The 23,781-nt window shown below is 46.8% G+C and overlaps 1 protein-coding gene across 2 annotated transcripts; it reads left to right on the top strand.

Moving 5' to 3' along the window:
* Nucleotides 1-4,213: 4,213 nt before the first annotated feature.
* GALK1 (galactokinase 1) lies at nucleotides 4,214-23,481 on the top strand. Of its 2 annotated transcripts, XM_084838105.1 has the most exons (8): nucleotides 4,214-4,597; nucleotides 7,890-8,079; nucleotides 11,850-11,969; nucleotides 12,520-12,655; nucleotides 16,159-16,340; nucleotides 16,603-16,753; nucleotides 22,134-22,296; nucleotides 23,249-23,481. In XM_084838105.1, the coding sequence occupies exons 1-8, from the start codon at nucleotides 4,430-4,432 to the stop codon at nucleotides 23,348-23,350; spliced, it is 1,212 nt and encodes a 403-aa protein (XP_084694231.1). In that variant the 5' UTR covers nucleotides 4,214-4,429; the 3' UTR covers nucleotides 23,351-23,481. The 2 variants fall into 2 exon arrangements, with proteins under 2 accessions (XP_084694231.1, XP_084694232.1); XM_084838106.1 differs by lacking the exon at nucleotides 22,134-22,296.
* The last annotated feature ends 300 nt before the right edge of the window (nucleotides 23,482-23,781 follow it).

Raw genomic sequence — 23,781 nt, 5'->3', positions numbered from 1 at the left:
AAACGGAGAGCGATGGCCCTTGAGGGTGTTGGCAGCCACGTAGTCAGAATACGTTGCTTGCCAAATTTGGCGAGCTTCCCGCTTACAGTAACAGAGTTGGTTTACACGGTGACTGGGGCGTGCTCTCACAATGTAGAACATTTCTTAGTTAATAGGCAGCCCCTTGCCATTAAGCGTTAGCAGGCCCAGCCCAAGAAATTTTGCTGCCTGAAGCGAAGGATAAGATGGCGCCCCCTCCCATTCCATGTACAAAAGAAGAATGGACTCACCAGTTGACTCTTTCTTCCGTACTGGCAATGGGACATCTTCCTCCACCACACCTGAAGGCTAGCTTAGGGGGTGCATGCCAGGACCATGGCCCACAGCTGTCTCCTCCAACACTTTGCTGCTGGCTGAGGCAACTGCTTCGCTCTGCCTAATTGTAGGGCTAGCCCAGAGCTTTGGGACCAGGACCATTTCTCTGAGGGCAAACAGGGTGACCACCTTGGGCGCCAGATTTGGGGGTGGCAAACAACCCCCTGAAGGTGGCAGTGGTGGGGGGTGGCAGGGGGGACAGCAGCACTTCAGGTCCTAGCCCGGGCAGGAGCCATAGCTGTGCTCTCCTCTGCTGCCAAGAGGACTGTGCATGGAGCAGCAGGCCAATGCCTAGCCCTGGGGGGTTGTCAGAGCAAGGCACTGCCTTGCCCCAGCGCTCTGGAGAGCTGCGCCAGGTGCGCTCCCCAGGTCTAGCTCTGAGAACCCCTCAGAGCTAACATGGAGCAGGATAGATTCTCTGGGAAACCCCACCGGCTGCTTCCCTGCTGTGACAAATTCCATAGCAGAAAAGCAGAACATGAGGTTCTTCAGAGAGCCCGACTGGCAGCAGCAGCCCAAATGCCTCACTGTGAGGGGTCCTTCCTCATGGCGAGGCATTGAGCTGGCCTTGGAGATTGCTCCTGCCATGGCAGCACAGGCAATCTCCAGGGCTGCTCACCCAGAACATCTTAGTAGGAAGGACTCTTCATGGCCAGTGAGGTACTCAGGAGGTGGTGGCCAGGGGAGAAGTGGGAAGCATGTGGGATGGTGCTGGCCCAGGGGAATAGGGAGAAGGGAAAGAGGAGGAGGAGGAGGAGGAGGAGGAGGGTGGGTGGGAGGGAGAAGGCAAGGAAGAGGAGCATGGGCGTGGGGGCAAGAGAGAAGACAGGGCATGTGGGGTGCAAAAATACCACCTTGCCTAAGACTCCAAAAAATAGGTTGAGACTGCCCTGTTTGGGATCACACCTGTGCATGAAGACAGTCCGTGCCCATCTACACAGGCAGCGGCACTTGCAGGGGGGGGGTCGTTTTGAAGAGATGCTGGATTTCAAACCTGTGCAGTTACCACACCTGCTGATCCTGAGGCTCTCCTCAGTATGAAACTGTGTGTGTGTCTTAGGCAGAGAGCACCTGCTCAAAATCCTATCTCAGTACCTGGTAAAGCCTAATTTGAACATCTGCAGCTATAGCCCCCTCTCACATTTTTCTCCCCCCCCACTTTTTTTTTTTTGCTTTGCTTTGCTTACCATCTTCCCTGATTAAGAGTTCTGAAGAACTTGAAAGCTTGTAGCACAGTATTTTGTGACCTTTGAGGCAGCCTAATAAAGTTATTTCACTTATTAAAGTTATTAAAGATTTTAGCATTTTTCTTGTAGAATTTTTCTTTTGGCCAACATGGCTGGCTATCTTCACTTTTTTTGTCAACGTTTGCATCTGGCCATGTTTGTGTGTTGTGTGTGATTACTCCAGGGAGAAAATTTTCTCTGCATGTGCTTTGATGCAGGGTTATTACATTACATGTTCCAAGGCTGAGCCCTGGCATCCAAAATAGGTTTTGAGGCTGAATCCTCCCTTACAGAACAGGGGTTCTTGAACTCCCTGTTATCATTAGACCTTAGTCATAGTGCATATAGTGCACATCCTCCTAAAGGTAATCAGTCAAAGGCTTAACATTACCTGAAAGCAAGGAGATGCATTGTGATTTTTGTCTCACCTGAACTACTGTCATGCTGGACAAAACCCTGACAAGTGATGACAACCAAATTAGTGTTAAATGAATGAATATCCACCTAGGCCATAAAGCAAGATCACTAGCAGGGAAAACCACATTCTGAGCCCCACTGTGCCCTAAATCAGCCACCAGAATATACATCATCTGCTCTGTTGCAAATGGGTAAGCTCGGCTCCCTACCAATTACATTTGCTGTCATCAACAGAGAATACCCCTCCTAAAATCCCTCCATGGAAAAATATTGGTGCTCAAATGTTGACTTAGAAAAATAAAAGAAAATCTCAGCCTATCTTGGCCACAGTGCATCTTGAGTTGTACGTAAATTCAAAGTATTACATATCATTTTTGAGCTGTATTTCTTCAGATGGTTTTTAATGCATTCTTGTAAATTATTTCAACAGATTCCGCATTTTATACAGAAGCAAATCAAAAAGCAAAAGATGCACCATACAAAGGGTTGGTGGAATTTTCTAGGGGTTGGTTGTGGAAAATTTGGGGGGAGGGGTATCATTTACTGATTGATCTAAAGAGTTGTATCCCACCTTTTGATCACATGATCCTCAAGGCAGAGTGTAATAATACACACACATACACAAACTCCAAACTGGCAAAAGGATGGGGCCAAAGCGTGCTTCCCTTTTGCTCAGCAGTGCCGGCTCCAGGTTTCTGAGGGCTTTTAGGCAAGATCCCCTCAATGGACCCCTCCCTCAGTGAGTGTACCTCCTCATTGACACTTGTCACCAGCTGCTGTTGCTCCTTTTTTTCCTCATTGCTAGCACGTGCTGGCTTGACAGGCAGAGAGGCAGGGAGCAAGCAGGCAGTGGCATCTGCTGCTCCTCCTTCTCACCACCACCATTGTCTGGGCCAGAGTGAGAGGCAGGTGAAAAAGCAGGATCAAACTGCTGAAGAGGAGGAGCAATTCCACAGGGGCTTTTGTCAGTGGGCCCCTGCTGGTGTGTTGATCCTCAGTAGGTGCCCAACCGTGCCTACCCTTGACACCGGCCCTGAGTCCCAGGGCACCTGGCAGCTGGTGCTGAATGTTCTTTCTGATGGCGCAGGGCGGGGGAGGGGGGCAAGCTCCCTGCAGCTGCTGCTTCTCTGGCCCAAGGATGGGTCCAGTTTGGTCTCGCCCATGCCATGATGTCCTTCCTAGGAGGCAAGGGGTACAGCCTCCCCATGGCCCTTGATGCCCTGGCTGATGGATATGTATGTGATAGATCACTTCTTCCTGAGCACTTTGGTATAAGATAACCTTATGTGGCCGTTTTGTGAAGTTAAGCTCTTTAAGCTCTTAGTATGCTGGGAAAGATTGAAGGCAAAAGGAGAAGGGGACGGCAGAGGATGAGATGGCTAGATAGCATCACCGATGCAATGAAAAGGGACTTGAGTACGCTCCGGGAGAGAGCGGAGGACAGGAAGGCCTGGCGGGCTGTGGTCCATGGGGTCACGAAGAGTCGGACACGACTGAATGACTGAACAACAACAACAACAAGCTCTTGGTATAGGAGTGGGTCTATGTGTGTATTTTAAGAATCAAACACATTCACGGTGAAAAAGTATATGTATGGCCTGAACATTCCACTTAGGGTATGAGTAATCTTGTCACTTTAGGGAGCAGATGATCATGTTATTATGGATCAGTCCATAATTGTTTTGTTTATTTACATATTTATTAAAATTTATACCCTGCCCTTTGAATATATTATCATAGAATAGTAGGGTTGGAAGACCATCGAGTCCACCCCATGGTCAATGCAAGGATCTAAGTCAAAGCATCATGGTGGCTTACAATAAGACATTAAAACCTGATAACATTGGGTACACTGATAAAACATAACATAATGAATACATGAAAGTAAGTTTAAAAACAGCACATCTTGTTTCTGTGTACACTTGCATTTTGGTACTCATCAGTCAACATCAGAACCAGTATACTGGGATACTAGTTGGAGAGCAGCGGGTATAACAGCTCAGAAGGGGAGGGCAACCTAATGCCTTCCAGGCTTTCGAACTACAATTCCCATCAGCCCCAGCCAGCATGGCCGATGATCAGGGATTATGGGAGTTGTAGTCTAACCCCTTCCAGGATGGGTTAGTACGGAAGAAACGCTAAGAATTGCTGGGGTTGAGCCAGAGTCCAACGGAGGCCCAGCGGCCCCTGGAGGACACGTACGGAGCTCTGTGGGCGGAGCAGCGGCTCCATCTTCCCAGGATGCAGGAAGCGACCGACACATGGGCGGCGGTGGGAAAAAAATACTCGTCAGAACGCGGATGTTCTACGGTGCAGTGCTGCAACGTTTTGCAACAATTTAGGGGGCGGACTGGCCCGCGCTCTCTCGACCTTTTTTGCGTGTGGAACTTGGCCCCAGTTGCTGCTGTTGCTGCAACCTGGATATCAGAAGTATGGAAAGGCCGAGCGATTCCGACCTAGGATCGCTGTTGGCGGCCGCCCGGAGGGTGTACAAGAAGGCTTTCGGAGGAGTAGATCCCAAGATCGCGGTATCGGCTCCGGGAAGGGTGAATTTGATCGGAGAGCACACAGATTATAACCAAGGCTTCGTGCTGCCCATGGTAAGAGGCGGTGGCGTGCCAAAAGGCTAGCCCAGATACTCTTCTCGCAGCCTTATGGGAATCCCCTCTCCCAGAAATCTCTTCCTCTTTAGTCGATTCCGTGGAAGTACTGAGAACATCCTACCCCCTGTATAGGGAAATACAGATATTTGCGAAGGTACCTTTTCCCCAAACAAGCTGCCTGTCTGTTACGGGACTCATGTGCAGAGCTTCCCAACACGATGCCTCAAAAATATTTACCGTCTTTTACCCGTTCAAAATCAGCCAGGGTTTGAGTGCATGGGACGATTACTCTGAGGTCACACACAGCCACCTGCACACGAGTTAACGACCCCAAAGCGGGCGGGCGTGTTAAGCGTGCTTTAATACCCTTCAGCTTATCGTACTCTTGCTCTTACGTTGGCCTCCTGTTGGATACCATCACCAAACGGGTTATTGCGTTGCAAAACGTTTATCACTGTGTTAGGAAGTAACCTGAAATATTTAGCAAGAATCGAAATTCTCCATGAGCAATATGGGGAACTCCTGATTACGCATCTTTTCTCTCGCATACCGAATTTGTTCACATCTGCCTTTGGGCCTTAGGATCCATTTCCTCTTTAGAATTTAAAGGAGGGGTGAGCAACTAATGGGGGCTGAGGGTTGCGTTACCCACCTTGGAACCCACCAGGGCCTGCATCTCACCCCTCCCAATGCTAAAATTACTACCACTGCTGAATTTGCTGCAGGAGTAGCAAGAGCAAAAAAAGGAGCAATTTTGCAAGGATCCTAGCAGAATTGTGCTCCTGGGAGGCTTCCATAAAATTGCCTCCTTTTTTTTTTTGCCACCACTGCAGTGGCGGGGGGTGAGGCGCAAAAACGGCCAGGGGAGCCACACATGGGTTGCATGTGGCCCACTCCTCATTTAGAGGGTCATGTAAATCATGGGATATAGCTTGGATGCCTGTTAAATTAATGTTGAAAGATAGATCTGTCCTGAAACAATCCTGCCTCCAGTGCTCCATCTCCACCATCCCAGGGTCTCCTGCTCCCTCAGAAGATTCTGCCTTTCTCCCTTGCTGCTCTGTATGCTTGGACCTGCTTCCCAGAACTCATATGTGATGCCACTTCTCTTTTCTTCTTAAAATCCCTCCGCAAAATCCATCTCTTCCATGCAGCTTTTGGCACAAACCCCTCGTTCCCATGTCATACTGCAGCCTTTCCCAACCTGGTGTCCTCCAGATGTTTTGGACTTCAACTCCTGTCAGCTCCAGCCAGCGTGGCTAATGGTCAGGAACTGTGGGAGTTGTGGTCCAAAACATCTGGAGGGCACCAGGCTGGGGAAGGCTGTCCTACTCTTACCTGGCCTGAAACTAAAGGTGCTTCTAAATGAACAGCTCCTAGCACTACTGGACAAAAGGCATAATGCAGCTACTCCATCTTTTCCTCTTCAGTGGATTCTGTAGTACGAAAAAAACCAAGAAGAAGAAGTGGGAAAACATGGGAGGGTTATAAATGGAAGATGACCATATCTGGACCCCCAGGAGAATTCTGTGAATGAGGCAGGGCAATTTCACAATAAAAGCCTTGATTGGAAACAGCCTAAGAACTTGTGACTGAAACAGCCACACATTAGTTACCTGTTTACAATTACCTCCCCTTCTCTCCCCTTCCTCTATTATTTCTCCTGTGTTGAGTTTTAGATTGTAAACTGTTCAGGACAGGGACCTGTCCTCTTGTAGTCTGTAAAGCATCATGCACTCTGATGGCAATATACTAATGAATAAAGATGTTGTTGTTGTTAACAACAACAATGGGTTCCATCCAGCGTTATGCGAGCAGGCTTCTGCTCATGCAACAGGACTTTCCTTTCCTCTTTCCTTACTGCAACTCCCTGCATCCCCTCCAGATCTGGTCTGGAGGGTCCCCCAATCCTCTGGAACAGATTTGGGGAAAGTGCGGAGGGGCTGCACAGGGCAGGGGGTAATCCATTCTGGCAGTGATGTCTATTCTGCTGGCTGGGGGATACAGTAGGATACAACCCAATAATAATATTCATCATGTTTTTGAATGAGGAAAACACTACAGTGGCTAATTTTCGAAAGGGTTTCAGTTTGTAATGAGAATTCCGCTGTATGAGGTATTATCCTATTGTAAATAATATTTACATACCCCATTATTTCTTATTATAAATCTTTATTTATAATTTGTGCCATGCGGTCCTATGTATGTTTACTCAGAAGTAGGTCTTGCTCTGTTCAATGGGATTGGATGGAATGGAATTGTTCATAGGATTGCAGTGATAGTATATAGACATGTGAATGGTGCCTGAAGGCCCTTTTAATAAGTTCTATTGCAACAACATGGCACATCGAATTTGAGCTTCCCTAATAAGTTCAGAGGGTTCTCTCAAGTGGATGGAGTGACACAGGCGAGGAAGTCATATGTGAGTAGACAGAAAAATCATTTTGGCTGATGTTGTAAGTCCAGATGGGATTTGTTTCAAATGGGAAGCGGTATATAAATATTGGTAATAATAATAGATAAATAGATAGGAAAGCCCTTTGGAGTCAGCATTCCAGGGTCAGCGACAGTAGGTGCATATCCAGAAGCAAGCTTTAACACAGCAGGTCTCAAACTGGTCCTTCGTTGTGGCTGCAGTTGATGCCGCAGAACATACATGGGAGTATTGGGTCTTTGCTGGCCACAGCAGACTCATATCCTGTACAAGTCAGTGGAACAAATCAGTGGATGGGCATATCACAAATCTCCAGGGATTAAATCAAAGAAACCCTGATTTAGCAGCGTCTTGCTGCGAGATGAATATTAACTTCCTTAAACAAATATTTATTTATTTCTCAAATTTATATACTGCCCAGCTGCCAAAAGCCCTCAGGGCAGTTTGCAATTATTAAAAACAACAACAATACAACAATACCATAACAACCAAAAACAATAAACACAACAATAAAAATATTAAAACATTAAGCATACTAAAGAGCTAGAAGTAAAGTTAATAATGAGAGCAACAGATTAAATATTAAATGCCTGTTGGAAGATGAACCTGATGTCTAAATGTATACAGTGATACATTATTATTTACTAAATTTAAGGCAGTAGAAACCATTCCTCAGCTCAAACATCTCCACACCTATTCCAGTTCTTCATTCCTCCCTCCTTCCCACCCCCTGCCCCACTCTTACCTGTGATCATTTCCAGCCATAGTGGAATATGTCATTTGGAAGATGTCTTGCAACACCACTTGCTCCTGTTTTGTCTTGTTTGAGGGATTCAGTTACTGTCTTTTCTTCAGGCCTTGCAAATCGGCACTGTGATGGTTGGGAGCCCAAGGGAAGATGGAATAATATCCATTGTCACAACTGCGGAGGAAGCTGAAGAGCCTAAAAGGGTGCAGTTCCAGGTTCCAGGGGAAGGTGCTGACTTGAAGCCAGGAGAACCTCGCTGGGCTAACTACGTGAAGGGGGTTATCCAGCATTATAAAGGTAAATTCTAAGGTCGGCGAGGGTTTAAGACGACTGCATTCTTTGGCAGGTATGGAATGAAGAAGGACCACAGTGACACTACTTGGTGGAAAGCTTCAAAATCTGCCACCCAAGTGGAGATGGAAGCTGCTAGGTGGGCCAGTGAGGCAAATGAGTGGAAATGGCCAAGTTCAGAGTACACTGTCTTAAGATAGAGTAGTGACAGTGTTTTCAGAGTGCTGTTAAGGGAGGTGTGGTCAGAGCTTAATTAAAAAGAGAGCGCAAGAGATGCAGAGGCTTAGACCTGCATGGGAGTCTTGCCATCTATCTTGGAAGGAAACCTCCTTAATTCTAAGTGTATCTTGGAGAGGCTGCTGTTGTTCAGTAGTGTCCAGAGTTAATTTATTATATCATTTCATACCTGTCTGTTGAAAGAAGAGGTGTCAGGTGAGTTGGTACTAAAGTTGGGTGGACATAGCTAAATGATATGGGGAGGGTCTATAAGATCAACTGTACGAAAAAAAAGTTTCAGTTTGGTTTTACTTGCACCACTGAATATGGCAGAAAGACAAAGGCCCAGTTTGCATGTAAGGCTAAGCCAGGATTTTGTGTTATGTGCGAAGCTTCAGGCTTGCATGCTCCCCCATTCCTTCTCCTCCTCCCACATGGCCAAGGGGAGGAATAAGGTATGATTCAGTTTCACTTTCCCTTATTCCTGGCTTGTTGTGACATATGAATTAGGAATTGTGGTTTAAAATAACCTATGTTAAAGAAGCCAGCAAAACAATCCAGGGTTTGTTGTTGGCTTGTTTAGCAATTGACTAGAATTTATTTAACTTGCAGGAGGAGGAGAGGGGAGGGAGACGAGGCACACAAGCTGGAGGTTTCATTGTCTAGAGGTCTCACGCACAGAGTAACTCAGTTGTTCTGAACATCTGCAACCACCCAATGTCAGTGGTGGGATATACAGTCAGGGCCAGAAATATTGGAACAAGGATAACTGTTTTGGCTGTTGGCCTCTGTACACCACCACATTGAAGTTGAAAGGAAACACACCCAGATGGGAGCAAAGTCAGGACTTTCAGCTGTAATTCAAGGGGTTTGACAAAAGTGGGGCACTAGCCATTCAGGAAGTACAGCCAGTGGCATACACACACACCCATCGCTGGTGGCTCATAAGTAGTGGAACAAACCAACATCATTTCAAACTTAAGGATCGCCTCCAATACCTGGATGAAAATCCTTTGCAGTCAATGACTGCCTGAAGTCTGGAACCCATGAACATGACCAAATGCAGAGTTTCCTCCCTTGAAATGCTTTGCCAGGCCTTCACACTGCAGCTGCCTTCATCTGCTGCTTGTTTGTGGGTCTTTCTGCCTTCAGTCTTGTCTTCAGTAAGTGAAAAGCATGCTCTATTGGGTTGAGATCAGGTGACTGACTTGGCCCTTCAAGAACATCCCACTTCTTTGCCTTCAGAAACTCTTGGGTAGCTTTTGCTGTATGTCTGGGGTCATTATCCATCTGCAATATGAAGCAGTGTCCTATCAGTTTGGCAGCATTCAGGTGAATCTGAGCAGAAAGTATAGCCTTATACACCTCAGAATTCATCCTGCTGCTTTTATCAGCAGTCAGGTCATCAATAAACACCAGTGACGTGGTTCCATTGGCAGCCATACATGCCCATGCCATAACACTGCCTCCATCATGTTTGACAGATGATGTGGTATGCTTTAGATCATGAGCTGTTCCTTTCCTTCTCCATACTTTTCTCTTCCCATCATTCTGGTACAAGTTAATCTTGGTTTCATCAGTCCAAAGAATTGTATTCCAGAACTGGGCAGGCTTTTTTAGGTGTTTGCTGGCAAAGGCTAATCTGGCCTTTTGGTTCTTGAGCGTTACCAGTGGTTTGCACCTTGTTGTGAAGCCTCTGTATTTACATTCATAAAGCCGTCCCTTGACTGTAGATGTTGACAATGACATGCCTACCTCCTCAAGAGCGTTCTTGACCTGGCTAGATGTTGTGAAAGGGTTCCTCTTCACCATGAGCAGAATTCTGCGGTCATCCACTTTAGTTGTCTTCTGTGGTCTTCCAGGCCTTTTGCTGTTGCTGAGCTTGCCAGTTAATTCCTTCTTTTTCAGGATGTTCCAAGCTCTTGTATTGGCCACTCCCAATGTTTTTGCTATCTCTCTGATGGGTTTATTTTGTTTCCTCAGCCTAATGATGGCCTGCTTCACTTGCATGGACACCTCTTTGGACCTCATGTTGGTAGTTCCAGTGAACAGCTACCAAATACAGAGGTAGCACTCAGAACCACCTTCAGGCCTTTTATCTGCTTGATTGGTCATGGGGTACCCAGGAAACAGGCCACACCTGGCCATGCAGCTGCTTGTCAGCCATTCGTTCCATTACTTATGAGCCACCAACGATGGGTGTGTGTGTATGCCACTGGCTGCCCTTCCTGAATGGTTTGTTGTTGTTCAGTCGTTCAGTCGTGTCCGACTCTTCGTGACCCCATGGACCATAGCACGCCAGGCCTTCCTGTCCTGCGCTCTCTCCCGGAGCGTGCTCAAGTTCATATTCATTGCATCGGTGATGCTATCTAGCCATCTCATCCTCTGCCGTCCCCTTCTCCTTTTGCCTTCATTCTTTCCCAGCATCAGGGTCTTTTCCAGAGAGTTTTCTCTTCGCATTAGGTGGCCAAAATATTTGAGCTTCAGCTTCAGTATCTGTCCTTCCAATGAGCACTCAGGGTTGATTTCCTTGAATGGTTAGTGCCCCACTTTTGTCAAGCCCCTTGAATTACAGCTGAAAGTCCTGACTTCGCTCCCATCTGGGTGTGTTTCCTTTCAACTTCAATGTGGTGGTGTACAGAGGCCAACTGCCAAAACAGTTATCCTTGTTCCAGTATTTCTGGCCCTGACTATATCATTTGCTGACTCATCTAAAGTAACATCCTGGATCTGCATGCAGAATCCTCAACTCTGTTGCTGCCTCCTGATTCACTCAAAAAGAATAGCCGGCTTAAAAGATGATGTGTACTTTGATTTCCTAAATTCCAGTTTATAGTCATAGACCTGTTTGTAGTCAAACTGGTCAGTGCAACGGAATTCATTCTCTGGCAGACCTGATACAGAAAACATGATTACCACATGACCATAGGAATGTGGTCTTTGTTCTGACCCTTTGTTCTTTAACACAAGTCACAATTCCAGTGGATTGATCTTCTGCAGGGGTGGGAAACTTGAGGCCCTCCAGAAGTTTGACAGTTCGCATCATGCCTCACCATTGCTTGGACTGATAGGAGTTGTAGGCCAAAACATCTGGAGGGCGAAAAATTGCCCACCCCTAATCTACTGTGACAGTTGGTTGAGTTGCTCTTCAGGGCTCCTGGGTTATGCTGCAGGCTATTGTTATTAAAACCATGCTTTCATTCATTGGTGCCCAGAATATATTCTTGTTAAAGCTTTAGAAAATGGACCCGGTGGCATGCCACTGAATCGCACATTTCAATAATTAATCAGTAGAGTAACCAGACTCAAATGTGACCCTAAAATTCACACTGGTGGTCCAAGCAAGCCTTAAAAAGGAGTTCCCTGCTCCCTGTGGTATCCAGCTCTTCAAAGCAGCATATCCTTCTCACTGTTTTAAACTGAACATCTTTCTGGATGTGACAGACCTTCAGTGGTACATGATATCCTTAGGAACATTTAAAATCTTTTCATCCCAGTATGTTTGTAATCTTGTTTTGAAAGATTCTATTCTCTTCCTGTTGCTTTTCTTTTCCCTGTAGCTGGCCCTCTCCCTGGCTTTAATGCAGTCATAGCCAGTAATGTTCCACTTGGTGGTGGTCTCTCAAGTTCAGCATCCTTGGAGGTGGCTACATACACCTTCCTGCAGCAGCTCTGTCCAGGTAAGAATCAAAACTTTGCTTTTACTCCAGGATTGTTTTGTTCTTTGTCTGGGACTTCTGCTACCTGTTAGCCATGCTAGCTAAGTGGAACTGGGAGGGACCCCCTAGTTCAGGAGCAGAGCAGGTGCCTTCGCATGCAGATGGTCCCTGGTTCAGCCCTTGGCATCTCTCCAAAGGATTGGGTACCAAATGCTGGGAAAAGCTCTTCTCTGCTTGAGAGTGTGGAAAGATGCTGCCAGCCAAAGTAGACATCAGTCTAGATGGATGGACAAACTGACCTGGTAAAAGGCAGCTTGCTGTTCTCCTTCTCTTGACTGGTTGTCTGTTCGCTGTTGGAAACTGAATGGTGAGCTAGATGGATTTTTGCTCTAATCCAGCTGAGTTCAATTCTCACTATTATTCTCCACCTGGGTCTGGAGGCTAACGTGTGTGTGTGTGCGTGTGTGTGTGTCTGCGGGGGGAGGGGAGTATAATGCAAAACCCCCCCCACAAACCCTCTGTTGCATAGAAGCATTAATCTGCCTGTGAACACCTCTCTTCCTTGACACAGATGATGGAGATCCAGTCACTAAGGCATTAGTATGCCAGAAAGCGGAGCACACCTTTGCGATGATGCCTTGTGGTATCATGGACCAGTTCATGTCTGTAATGGGGAAGGAGGGCCACGCCTTGCTGTTAGACTGCAGGTCAGGACATGCAATAGCCTCTTGCAGCTTCTTCCATCCATGTCATCATCACCTGAGGTCTAGAGTTCCACTGCACTGTCTGTGGGGGTGGGATGCAGGGAGTCCAGGTTGTAGCAGGCCCTTATGTCTCTTATCAGGAGGATGGAGGAACTGCTAAGGAGGAACTGCTAAAGACTCACAAGGCATCTGATGGAGAACAGAACAGTATGATTAGTGATACTTTATGCCTTCTTCTTTAGCGCATTCTTCCTTTTGTTCTCCAGTGCTGGGTCCTGCCATAAACAGCTCTAAATTTTGCAAAATTCCAGATTATGCATTTGGACCATATAATGAAAGCTACACAAGTGTCTTCTGTTCTGTTTAATTTACATAATTCTGGCCGCAGATGTGGGCATTTTCTAATGGTAGAGAATGGGTAATTTTGGTGTTAAAATCTAGAGTTGCAGGGCAAATTTAGCATCCACTTAAGCAAAGTGATATTCTCCTCTCCTCATCCCTACAGCCACAATAGACTTGTTAGAAGGTGTCAGAATCCCCACACACACACACTTCTTTCAACAGAAATGCACCCCCAGCTATAGGGTAGGAATTGATTAAGAACACCTACCTCTTTGTGATCTTAATCAAGCAAACTGATTAACAGGAGAAGATCTGGAAGATATGCCAGCCATGCTTCTGGAGGCACTGAGTTATAACTGTTTTCTTCCCTGAATGCCTCTGTTTTTGGACATGACATCCCTCCAAGATTAGCAGTGCAGATAAGGGAGAAGCAGCGAACCTCACCTACACCCTCCTGCTCTCTGTTGGGCTCTCAGATGTCTGCTTGCATCCCAAAGCAACTTGCCTCCTGTAGGAAGCCCTTAAATGAGCGGAAACACTCATTTCTCAATTGGGGCAGGTCAGCAGAGCTCCCTTATGTGAGCTCCACCAACCTGCCCCATTCCATAAACAAGCATTATCACTCATTTCTGGTTGCCCCAGAAATGCTAAATCTTCCTTCCACAAGCGGTGGGTCCCACTTGTAGAACAGAATGTGTAGGGCGTAAGGGAATCAATTGAGGCCTAAGCACCCCGTTGGATTCCACACATTGGGGCGTAAGGGAATCAACTGAGGCCTAAGCACCCCGTTGGATTCCACCCATTGTAGCTTCAAGTTCTTATTACCAGTAACTAAGCTTTAGGAGAAGCATTTCAGTCTTTTGCAACGGGGAGAGGGGGTGGGGAGCTGTACAAAAGCCAGGAAACCATGAAATGATTGATGGTTAGGGGGAAGGGTGTGGGGCCATCTGGAGAACCCCGGAGGGCTGGATTGGGACGGAGGCAGGCTGGATTTGGCCTCTGGGGTTGAGGTTCTGCATTCCTGCTTTACATTTTTAGCAAAAAGTGGCCATGGGATCCCTCTCTCCCCCCGATTTGGATTGGGACTGCAGCGCCAAACCCTTTCCCCAGCAGTTTTCCTGATTAAAATTCCCCTATCCCATGCAAAGATCTAGTAGTGTGTAGAAGAACTGAAATGATCAGATAGATATAGCAGGGGGCAGGGAAAGGGAGCACATTTCTCTCCAGGGAAAGCATTGCTCATGAATTGATCTTTAAGCCATCGTATCCTGGACCTCTAAACTTGTTTCAGGAAAAGCTTTCGCAGCCAGCTCTCTGAGAGTAATTCCAAGTTCTGGCAATGATTCCTGGAGAGAAAGAAGCCATTACTGTTGACAGAAGAAGCATCTGTTCCTGAAAGAGATCTATGCTGTGGCTCAGGTCTGACAGAAGCGGAAGGGGTGACTTTTAGGGGGTTGTGTTTTCTGAAGGGACACCTCCGGAGACTGGGGGAAGGAAGGACAGAACTGCAACAGACTCACTATGGTATAAGCATTACCACTTGTTGAAACTGTATTTATTTAAATGCTGGAAGCATTTGTTTAGTCTGGCATCATTGTTATATGTGTTGAGTTCCCTTTCTTTATTATCTGAATTTTGTACTTACCCTTTCCTTTATTTTATAAATTTGTCTGCATCTTGCCCTGTTTAGATTTATTTACGTTTCTAGGAACCTGAGGCCTGCTACAAGTGAAAATTTCCACATACAGCTTAGATGTCAGTTTCTGCTATCAGGGCAAATAGCAGCTTGGGGGTGGAGATGGGGAATTTGCATTCAGAAAACAGCATGGAAAGAGTTCACTCCAGTGCTGTGGTTCTGATTGAATTAGGCCCACCTTTGCAGCCGCTGTTTGCTAAAATGTACAGATATGAGGGATCCAATAATGGATCTCTGTCATCTCACCTAGCTAGGCCCAAAGTTTTCAGAAGTGGAGAGGGATGCTCCATTGTCTCCACCCTAAAGTCTTTGTAGCGGAAAATGTTCCTGGGGGCAGGGGGTTTCAGCTGACCCTCCCACCTCACATTGAAAGAATGTGTGAGGGAGGTGTTACAGGGCTGCATGGGTCAGCCCTGCCTCCTGCTACCAATTCATACAGCAGTATGCCCCTACGCCAATCTGTCTGTTCAGGGAGCATGTGAAGAAACTCTACATATTTAATGATATATGTGTGTAGAGTTTGAACCTTGGCGCAGTCGGGGTCCATCCCTGTATACTTGTACATCAGTGTCAAGTGCCTAGCCTCAGGTCCCTTTGGTAATCAGGCAGCTAAGTTGAAGTAATTGCACAATTACTTTTATTATGCAAGCTACAGCCAAATGAACAGTGCCTCAGGAGAGAGGTGCTAAGACTCATCAGCTTTGCATAATACAAGACCACTTAAATTACAGGTAGATCTCTTTGGTTAATGTGCTATGTTAACTGCCACCCGCTGTTCCTTCTTGGCCTGAGTGGCTTACAAAGCCCACCTTTAAAGTGGGTCTTTCTACAGGGACCTCTCACGAGCTGCTAGCCTTTTGGAACGCCTTACAACTTGACGTTGCTCCTCCCGCCTGGCCTGACATCTCACTCTTAGATCTCATATTCCCAATGCCTCCTCCTCCTCAAGATCCTGCATTCCTACTGGTGGAGAGAGCTCTAGCTAGCTACTTTCCCACTGATTAGTTTGCATCTGGACATCCTCCTCTCTGTGACTGTTAATCTCCTGCAACCTTGACTCTTCAACAACCCCTTCCCCCTCCTCCCCGTTTGATTTCAAATCAGTTCCCATGTCTTCTCAGGGTGTATTTGCAGAAGTGCTGAGCCCAGTCGCTGCAATCAGTGTGCATGTGGGGATGCTGGCTGGCCAAGCTGAAGTTGGGAGGCATGACTGCAACAGGAGACAAGGCTGGCCCATGTGGTCCTGCAACCCCACGCATGTGTTCTTTCGATGGGTGGGAGGGTCAACTGAACCCCCCTCCTTTGTGAAGGGTTAAAAGGAGGATGTGTTCTCATAGAATAACGGAGGCTGGTAAAACAAACACACACACACACACAGGCTTAAAAATTCTGAATGCAGGTTTAAAATTTAAAAGCCTTCTATCTCTGAGGTTGTTTCACATGATCTCATCATGCCCTCTGATCTCAGGTCACTGGAGACTCGCCTGGTACCTTTGACTGACCCAAATTTAGTTGTTCTCATCACCAACTCCAATGTACGGCACACCTTGACAGGCAGCGAGTACCCCACACGTCGGCGCCAGTGTGAAGAGGCAGCGAAGGTCCTTGGCAAGGCAAGCTTGAGAGAAGCCAGTATGGCAGACTTGGAGGGTAAGCATTGTTCAGAAAAGAGAGGGGAGATCATGGGGTTCTGCCTCCTGCCTTCAACAGTTCTTGAAATGTTACATCTCCAACATCCCTAAGCAGAGGGGAATGGACAGGCAAGGGCCAATGGTCTTGTAGGCCCTTGGGGACACAGCCCCGCTGGAATTTATATTTCACTGCAGCTTCTCCTGAAGGGTGTAGTTTGAAACTTGGGTCGTTGCTCCAGGATAATTTGTGAATGAAACTGAATGTTGTTTTTGGTCTCCAGTATCCAAGGCCCTCCTGAGTGAGGAGGTGTACAAGCGAGCCAAGCATGTCATTGGGGAGATAGAACGAACGGCCAGGGCGGCTGAGGCACTGCAGTCCAGGGAATATAAGAGATTTGGACAACTGATGGTGGAGAGTCACGATTCCTTGCGGTAGGCGGATACCTCAAAAATTATTCGAAGGATGTCTTTATTTTTTTTTTAAATAAGATTACAGAATCTAAGGGCCATTTCACACATGATTCTAGATTTCAGCGTGTAAATAGTCCTGTGTAACGCTTCTTTGTTTACTTACTTACTTGCCCACCTGCCTGTCCAATAACAAACGTTCTCTGGGCAGATTACATTCCTACATGCATACACTGCTATATGTATACATGCCTAGAAGCTGTGAATGATTTCATCTTCCCAGCGCCTACGTGGAAGTTACTTCTGTGTAGGAATTGCATCATGTGTGAAGCAGTGCTAGCCCTGCAACTCTATATAGTGAACATAGTGTTGGGAAATCTAGTTTCAAATCCCTGCTAAGCCCTGAATCTCATTGGCTGATCTTAGGAAAGTTGCTCTGTCACAAGGTCACGCCAGACAATTGATGCTGATCTACAAATCCATAGTTCTGCTTGTTTGTTGAGCAAGATCCATCCATCATTCCTTCAGGGAGTACATCTGTTTTAGGGATATTGCATTTACCTACAATAAATTGCACTGTATTGTGTAATCCTTTTTCTAGCTACCAGAATTGTTTCACGCGGTATGTTGTTTAGATGTACACCTAAGATTTTCTTTTATGTACTCCCCCCCACAAATCCCCCTATACAATGTGACTACAACAAACACATGTATCATATAGATAACACTTGCCAGGGATGAGAGTAACCATAGTTGTGGTCAAGCATGCATTTGTCTCAAACCCAGGCTTACAGCCACGTAACATGCAAAGGTGCTGTGGTTTGAAGTGTAGCCTGCGATGTGGTAATGAAAGTAGTATGAACACCTATTGGACAGCTCTTATGACATCACTGATGATGAGCCAAATAACTCCCACCCCCAGCAGGCTTGCTGCTTTTAAAATATGAATTGTATGTTCTTTATTATTTCTATATTTCTCTGATGGGAGAATGCTGCCCTATGTTCCAATTTTATATACCACTTTTTTTCTCTTTAAAGTAGGCAAACAAAAGTGGCAAGCACCAGTTAAGACTACTCCTTTCCCCAAAGTATTGCTTTATCATTTCCTGAAACATTTCTTCTTTTTTAAATCCTCAAAATTCCTTGAAGGATGTCACTTCCACCCCACCCCCCAGGCATGGAGCTCACATCTTCTGGGTAATTTTTTCTGAGTTGTTTGTTTTTTAAAGCTGCAGGCTTACCTGCCACAACAAAGCCACCCCTTTCCTGACATTATGAGTGTACAAGATATTACATTACTGCCATTGGATCAAGCCCAACCTACCTAGATTGGGCTTGATCCAATGGCAGAGATTCCATTTTTAATCATTTGGATAAGCTCTCGGTCTAATCTGCTTCTAGGGCTGTTGTCTGTCTAAATGAAAAAAATGGCTTCCATATCTTCTTCTTGTAATCATTATTGTTTCCTTAAGTACATTTCAGCAGCAACAAAAACTTATTAGTAATAATAAAATTGGACTCACTGCTGGAAAAGAGTAATGCTGTCGCCCTTCCATTTCTTGCAAGTGATGCTTATTAATGCAGCCTAAGATGGGATTTGGTGTATTCTGGAATAAGCATGGTAGTGCCAACATTTATTTTATTTATTTATTTATTTCATTTCTATACCGCCCAATAGCCGAAGCTCTCTGGGCGGTTCACAAAAACTAAAACCAAACAACACACCATAAAACAATTTAAAATATATAGAACATTAAAACCACAATATAACAATACAACCACAATAAAACCTAGCAGCAGTACAGGAGTTTAAAATACAGATTTAAAACAGCAAAGATAAAAATTTAGAAAGCTAAAATGCCTGGGAAAATAAAAAGGTCTTCACCTGGCGCCGAAAGGAGTACAATGTAGGTGCCAGGCGAACCTCACTAGGGAGCTCATTCCAGAGCCGGGGTGCCACAACAGAAAAAGCCCTCCTCCTAGTAGCCACCCGCCTCACTTCCTTTGGCAGGGGCTCACGGAGAAGGGCCGCTGATGATGACCTTAAGGTCCGGGCAGGCACATATGGGAGGAGGCGATCCTTCAGGTAACCTGGCCTCAAGCCGTTAAGGGCTTTGAATGTTAACACCAGCACTTTGAATCGGGCCCGGAAATGGACTGGCAGCCAGTGCAGCTGGAAAAGTACTGGCGTAATATGAGCTCGCAGGCCAGTCCCTGTTAACAATCTTCCTGCCCTATTTTGGACCAGCTGAAGTTTCCGGACCGTTTTCAAAGGCAGCCCCACGTATAACGCATTGCAGTAATCCAGACGAGAAGTTATCAGAGCATGGATAACTGTAGCTAAGCTATCTCTGTCTAGATAAGGGCGTAGTTGGTATACCAGCCTAAGCTGATAAAAAGGGCTCCGTGCCACTGAGTTCACCTGTGCCTCAAGTGACAGTTCTGGATCCAAGAGCACCCCCAAACTACGAACGTGATCCTTTAGGGGGAGTGCAACCCCCTCCAGAACAGGTTGAATATCACCTAGCCGGGCAGACGAACCACCCACTAACAGTACCTCCGTCTTGTCTGGATTGAGTTTCAGTTTATTAGCCCTCATCCAGTCCATTACCGTGCCCAGGCAGTGGTTCAGAACAGCCACTGCCTCACCTGGTTTTGATGAAAAAGAGAGGTAGAGCTGGGTGTCATCTGCATATTGATGGCACCTCAGCCCACACCTCCGGATAACCTCCCCCAGCGGTTTCATGTAGATGTTAAACAGCATGGGGGATAAAATAGAGGCCTGTGGAACCCCATGGCACAATTGCCATGGCACAGAGCAATAATCCCCCAGCACCACCTTCTGGAATAGGCCATCCAAGTAGGAGCGGAACCACTGTAGTGCAGTGCCTCCAACTCCCAACCCAGACAACCTATCCAGAAGGATACCATGGTCGATGGTATCGAAAGCCGCTGAGAGGTCCAGGAGAATCAACAGGGTCGCACTCCCCCTGTCCCTCTCCCGGCAGAGGTCATCCCACAGGGCGACCAAGGCAGTTTCCGTTCCAAAACCAGGCCTGAAGCCCGATTGAAATGGATCTAGATAATCCGTTTCATTCAACAGTGCCTGGAGCTGTCCTACAACCACCCGCTCAAGCACCTTGCCCAGGAAGGGGATGTTGGCCACTGGCCTATAATTGTTAACATCCTCTGGGTCCAGGTTAGGCTTTTTCAGGAGTGGTCTAATTACCGCCTCTTTTAAAGCAGCAGGCACCACTCCCTCTCTCAAGGAGGAATTTACAACCTCCTGGACCCAGCCGGACATCACCTCCTTGTTTGATTTAATAAGCCATGAAGGGCAAGGGTCAAGCACACAAGTGGTCGATCGGACTTGGCCAAGCACCTTGTCCGCATCCTCAGGCCTCAGTAACTGAAACTCATCCAATAAAACTGGACCAGACGGTGCTCTGAACGCCTCTACCAATGGAACTGCATTAATGGTGGTGTCCAATTCATGACGAATCTGAGCGACTTTATCCTCAAAGTGCCGTGCAAACTCGTCACAGCGTGCTACTGAGGGTTCCACCGTCTCTCTCCCTGGCCCAGAATGTAACAGGCCGCGAACCACTCGGAAAAGCTCCGCTGGATGACACTGAGAAGATGCAATGCTGGTGGAAAAGAACTGCCTCTTTGCCACCCTCACCGCCACAGAGTAGGCTTGATAGTGGGCTCTTACCTGTGTTCGGTCAGACTCAGCACGAGTTTTCCTCCACCTGCGTTCTAGCCGTCTCCCCTCTTGCTTCATTGCCCTCAGCTCAGGTGTATACCAAGGAGCTGGCCGGGCTCTGCTCAGAGGGAGAGGGCGCTTGGGCGCGATCGTGTCAACCGCCCGAGTCATCTCTGCATTCCACAGAGCGACCTGGGCTTCGACAGGAGCACCAGCCATACCAGCAGGAAAATCCCCCAGAGCCCTCTGGAATCCATCAGAATCCATTAATCTCCGGGGGCGGACCATTTTAATAGGTCCCCCACCCTGGCAGAGGGGAAAGGCCGCCAGAAGTCTAAACCTCAGCAGGAAGTGATCTGACCATGACAAAGGGACAGATGTTAATTCCTCCACTTTCAGATCACCATCCACCTGCCCAATCGAGAGAACCAGATCAAGCGTGTGTCCTTTTATATGCGTTGGGCCGATGACATGTTGGGACAGCCCCATGGTTGTCATGGCGGCCATGAAGTCCTGAGCCGCCCCGGATACAGCGGCCTCGGCATGGATGTTGAGATCCCCCAGGACCATCATCCTGGGGGTCCTCAACACCAAGTCCGAGACCACCTCCATCAGCTCAGGTAGGGAGTCTGATGGGCAGCGGGGTGGGCGGTACACCAACAGAATCCCTAATCTGTCCCGGGTACCCAACACAAGGTACAAACACTCAAGATCTGCACTCGAATGAGCAGGAAGCCTGGAGAGGGAGATTGAATTCCTGTAGACCATGGAAACCCCCCCTCCCCGACCCTCAAGTCGGTGTTGGTGCTGCACCGAGTACCCAGGAGGGCACAGCTGGGAGAGAGTGACCCCTCCCAGTTCCCCCACCCAGGTCTCAGTAATACATGCCAGGTCAGCCCCCTCATCCACAATCAAATCATGGATGAGGGAAGTCTTATTTTGGGCCGACCTGGCATTCAGCAGCAGCACCACCAGTCCTGAGGGCATGCTGGTAAGGCTGCCTGGAACCATCAGGTTGGGGGAAGAACCAGAAGAGGGGACAGCTGTGAGGTGTCTAGCCCCTCTTCTCCTCAGCTGGCCTGTTAATCCCCCAACGCCATACCTCCCCCTGCCCGTGACCACAGTTATGGTGGCACCTCCCCCACCCCCTGAGTTGCCCAATAGTCCTCCCAGGCACATATTAAAATATTAAGATATAAAATACACAACAGTTTAAAAGAATATAAAAGAGATAAAAGAGAACAGCAGCTAAGAAGGAGCAGATAGTCCACGTTTGCCCCTTCCCCTTGTCTTTAAAGCTGCTGCCCTCTGCTGCTGCTGCTATTTGCTGCTGGTATTGTGGCTGCTGGTGTCTCTGGAGAGGCAGGTGGGTAGATCTTCAGGTCCTACGTGACTCCAAGTGCAACGCTAAGTGCACACTTAGCGTTGCACTTGACGTGACGCCGAGGCGCATGCCGAGGCGCTGCCTCTGGCAGCCCCGCCTTAAGTACCTGTGGGCGGGGGCAGAAGCAGGCTCAGGCTCAGGATCACCCGGTATTTCATATAACATATTTCATACATGAGCTATTATAACTCCCAAGGCTGACATGGATTTTGTTCCTTTTATTTGTTGGAGTGTATCATCCATCATGTTTGTTTGGCAATGATAGCCTTCGCATCCAAAAGTAACACACTCTCCTTTCCCCTACACACCCTCAGGGATGACTACCAAGTCAGCTGTCCAGAATTAGATGAGTTGGTATCTGCTGCCTTGGAGATCCCTGGGGTTTATGGCAGCCGAATGACCGGTGGGGGATTTGGAGGTTGCACTGTTACCCTGCTTGAATCTGGGGTAGCAGAGAAAGTTCTGAGACACATCAAGGTATGTGGTAAACACACTTATAATAGCAAATTGCTGAGCACAATGTCATAATTTACAGCAGGAGTGGGCGGACTCTGGCTTATGAGATCTACATTGTTTTTTTACTAGAATTCTAAAGTATGTCAGCCGGGGCCAGATACAAACTACTGAACCGGTTCCCAGTTAATTTCCAAGCCCAGTTCAAGGTGCTGGTGTTAACCTATAAAGCCCTTCATGGCTTGGGGCCACAGCATCAAAAGGACTGCCTCTTTCTATGTGTTCTAAGCCATGCCCATCATCTGGGGCCCTGCTCCAAGTGCTCCCACATACTGAGATTTGGTGGGTGGCTACTCACAAACAGACCTTTTCTTTGGTGGCCCGCAAATTGTGGAATGTCCTCCCTAGACAGGTTCGCCTGGTGCCAACTTGATTGACTTTTTGGCACCAGGCAAAGACCCTTTTATTCTCCCAGGCCTTTTAAAAGAACTTTCAACTGCTGCTTGTTCTATTTTTAATTCTATGTTTAATGCTGTGTTTTAAACCTGTATTTTCCCATGTTTTAGTTGCTTGGATATTTATCTCTTCTTTTAAAATCGTATTAAATTATCGTTGCTCCTTTTAAAACTTTAAATTTTTTAATGTGTTTTATCACTGGTTTTATTGTATTTGTTTTTATTATGTATGTCGCCCTGAGAGCTTTGGCTATAGAATAAATAAAATTCAACTCATAAATTTAATACATAAAATTAAAAATAAATAAAACACACACAACTGCTGACGGCACACCGAGTTTGGCCCTTCGTAATTGCTGTCGAATGGCTATGTAGCAACTGTGGATTAGCATTATTATAATGCTATACAGTCCCAAGAAGTTATTCTGCTGTCCGCCCTTGGGGACTTTTGGTCCTCAAATATTCTGTCATCTCTGCTCATCCAGACATTTGCAGATCCTGACCTTTGTTTTTATCATTAGGAAAAATACAGTGGGACAGCAACCTTCTATTTCACAAAGCCTTCTGATGGAGCTAAAGTACATCTGCTGTGTTACCAGGGACTAGGAGAATCACAAAGCTGAGCACGCTTACCTGAGCCATCTGCTTGGGACAAAGACCTCTGCTTCTTATACAAAAGGCCACACCTTGAAATCTTCCACTGATGTAATTATTTTTTCAGTGATGTAATTTAAATAATCAAAATTTATTCTTACATGGAGAGTCTTCCTCCTTTCCTTCGTTTGTTCCTTCCCTCCATTTGATCTTGTTTTTCAGTTCAGTCCAACAGAGGTGTTTTTCTGACTATTTTACAGGACAGTTTGTGGCAAAGGATCCACTCCTCATTTGTGCCAAAGCGGGCCTACCTTGCTGTGCCATTTTGGACAAGACTTGGAAAAAGGGGTGTACATTGGTGAAAGAGTTGATGACTGTAATGTATGATACAGCTGTTTACAGTCACTCTGCTTCCACTTCTGGTAACTGGATTTCCTAGGGATGATCATAGTAAAACATC

This window comes from Heloderma suspectum, chromosome 2 (assembly GCF_057233095.1).
Source record: "Heloderma suspectum isolate Gila_16-S chromosome 2, 16-S_ref, whole genome shotgun sequence".
Lineage (NCBI taxonomy): Eukaryota > Metazoa > Chordata > Lepidosauria > Squamata > Helodermatidae > Heloderma > Heloderma suspectum.
The sequence above is the reverse complement of the archived record's forward strand: the minus strand, read 5'-3'. Positions and strand labels throughout refer to the sequence as shown.

Excerpts from the sequence above, each read along its gene's own strand:
- GALK1 (XM_084838105.1), top strand. The coding sequence starts at position 4,430 with ATGGAAAGGCCGAGCGATTCCGACCTAGGATCGCTGTTGGCGGCCGCC. Across the intron at positions 4,598-7,889 it reads AAGGCTTCGTGCTGCCCATG|GCCTTGCAAATCGGCACTGT; the intron begins GTAAGAGGCGGT and ends TCTTTTCTTCAG. Across the intron at positions 8,080-11,849 it reads GGTTATCCAGCATTATAAAG|CTGGCCCTCTCCCTGGCTTT; the intron begins GTAAATTCTAAG and ends TTTTCCCTGTAG.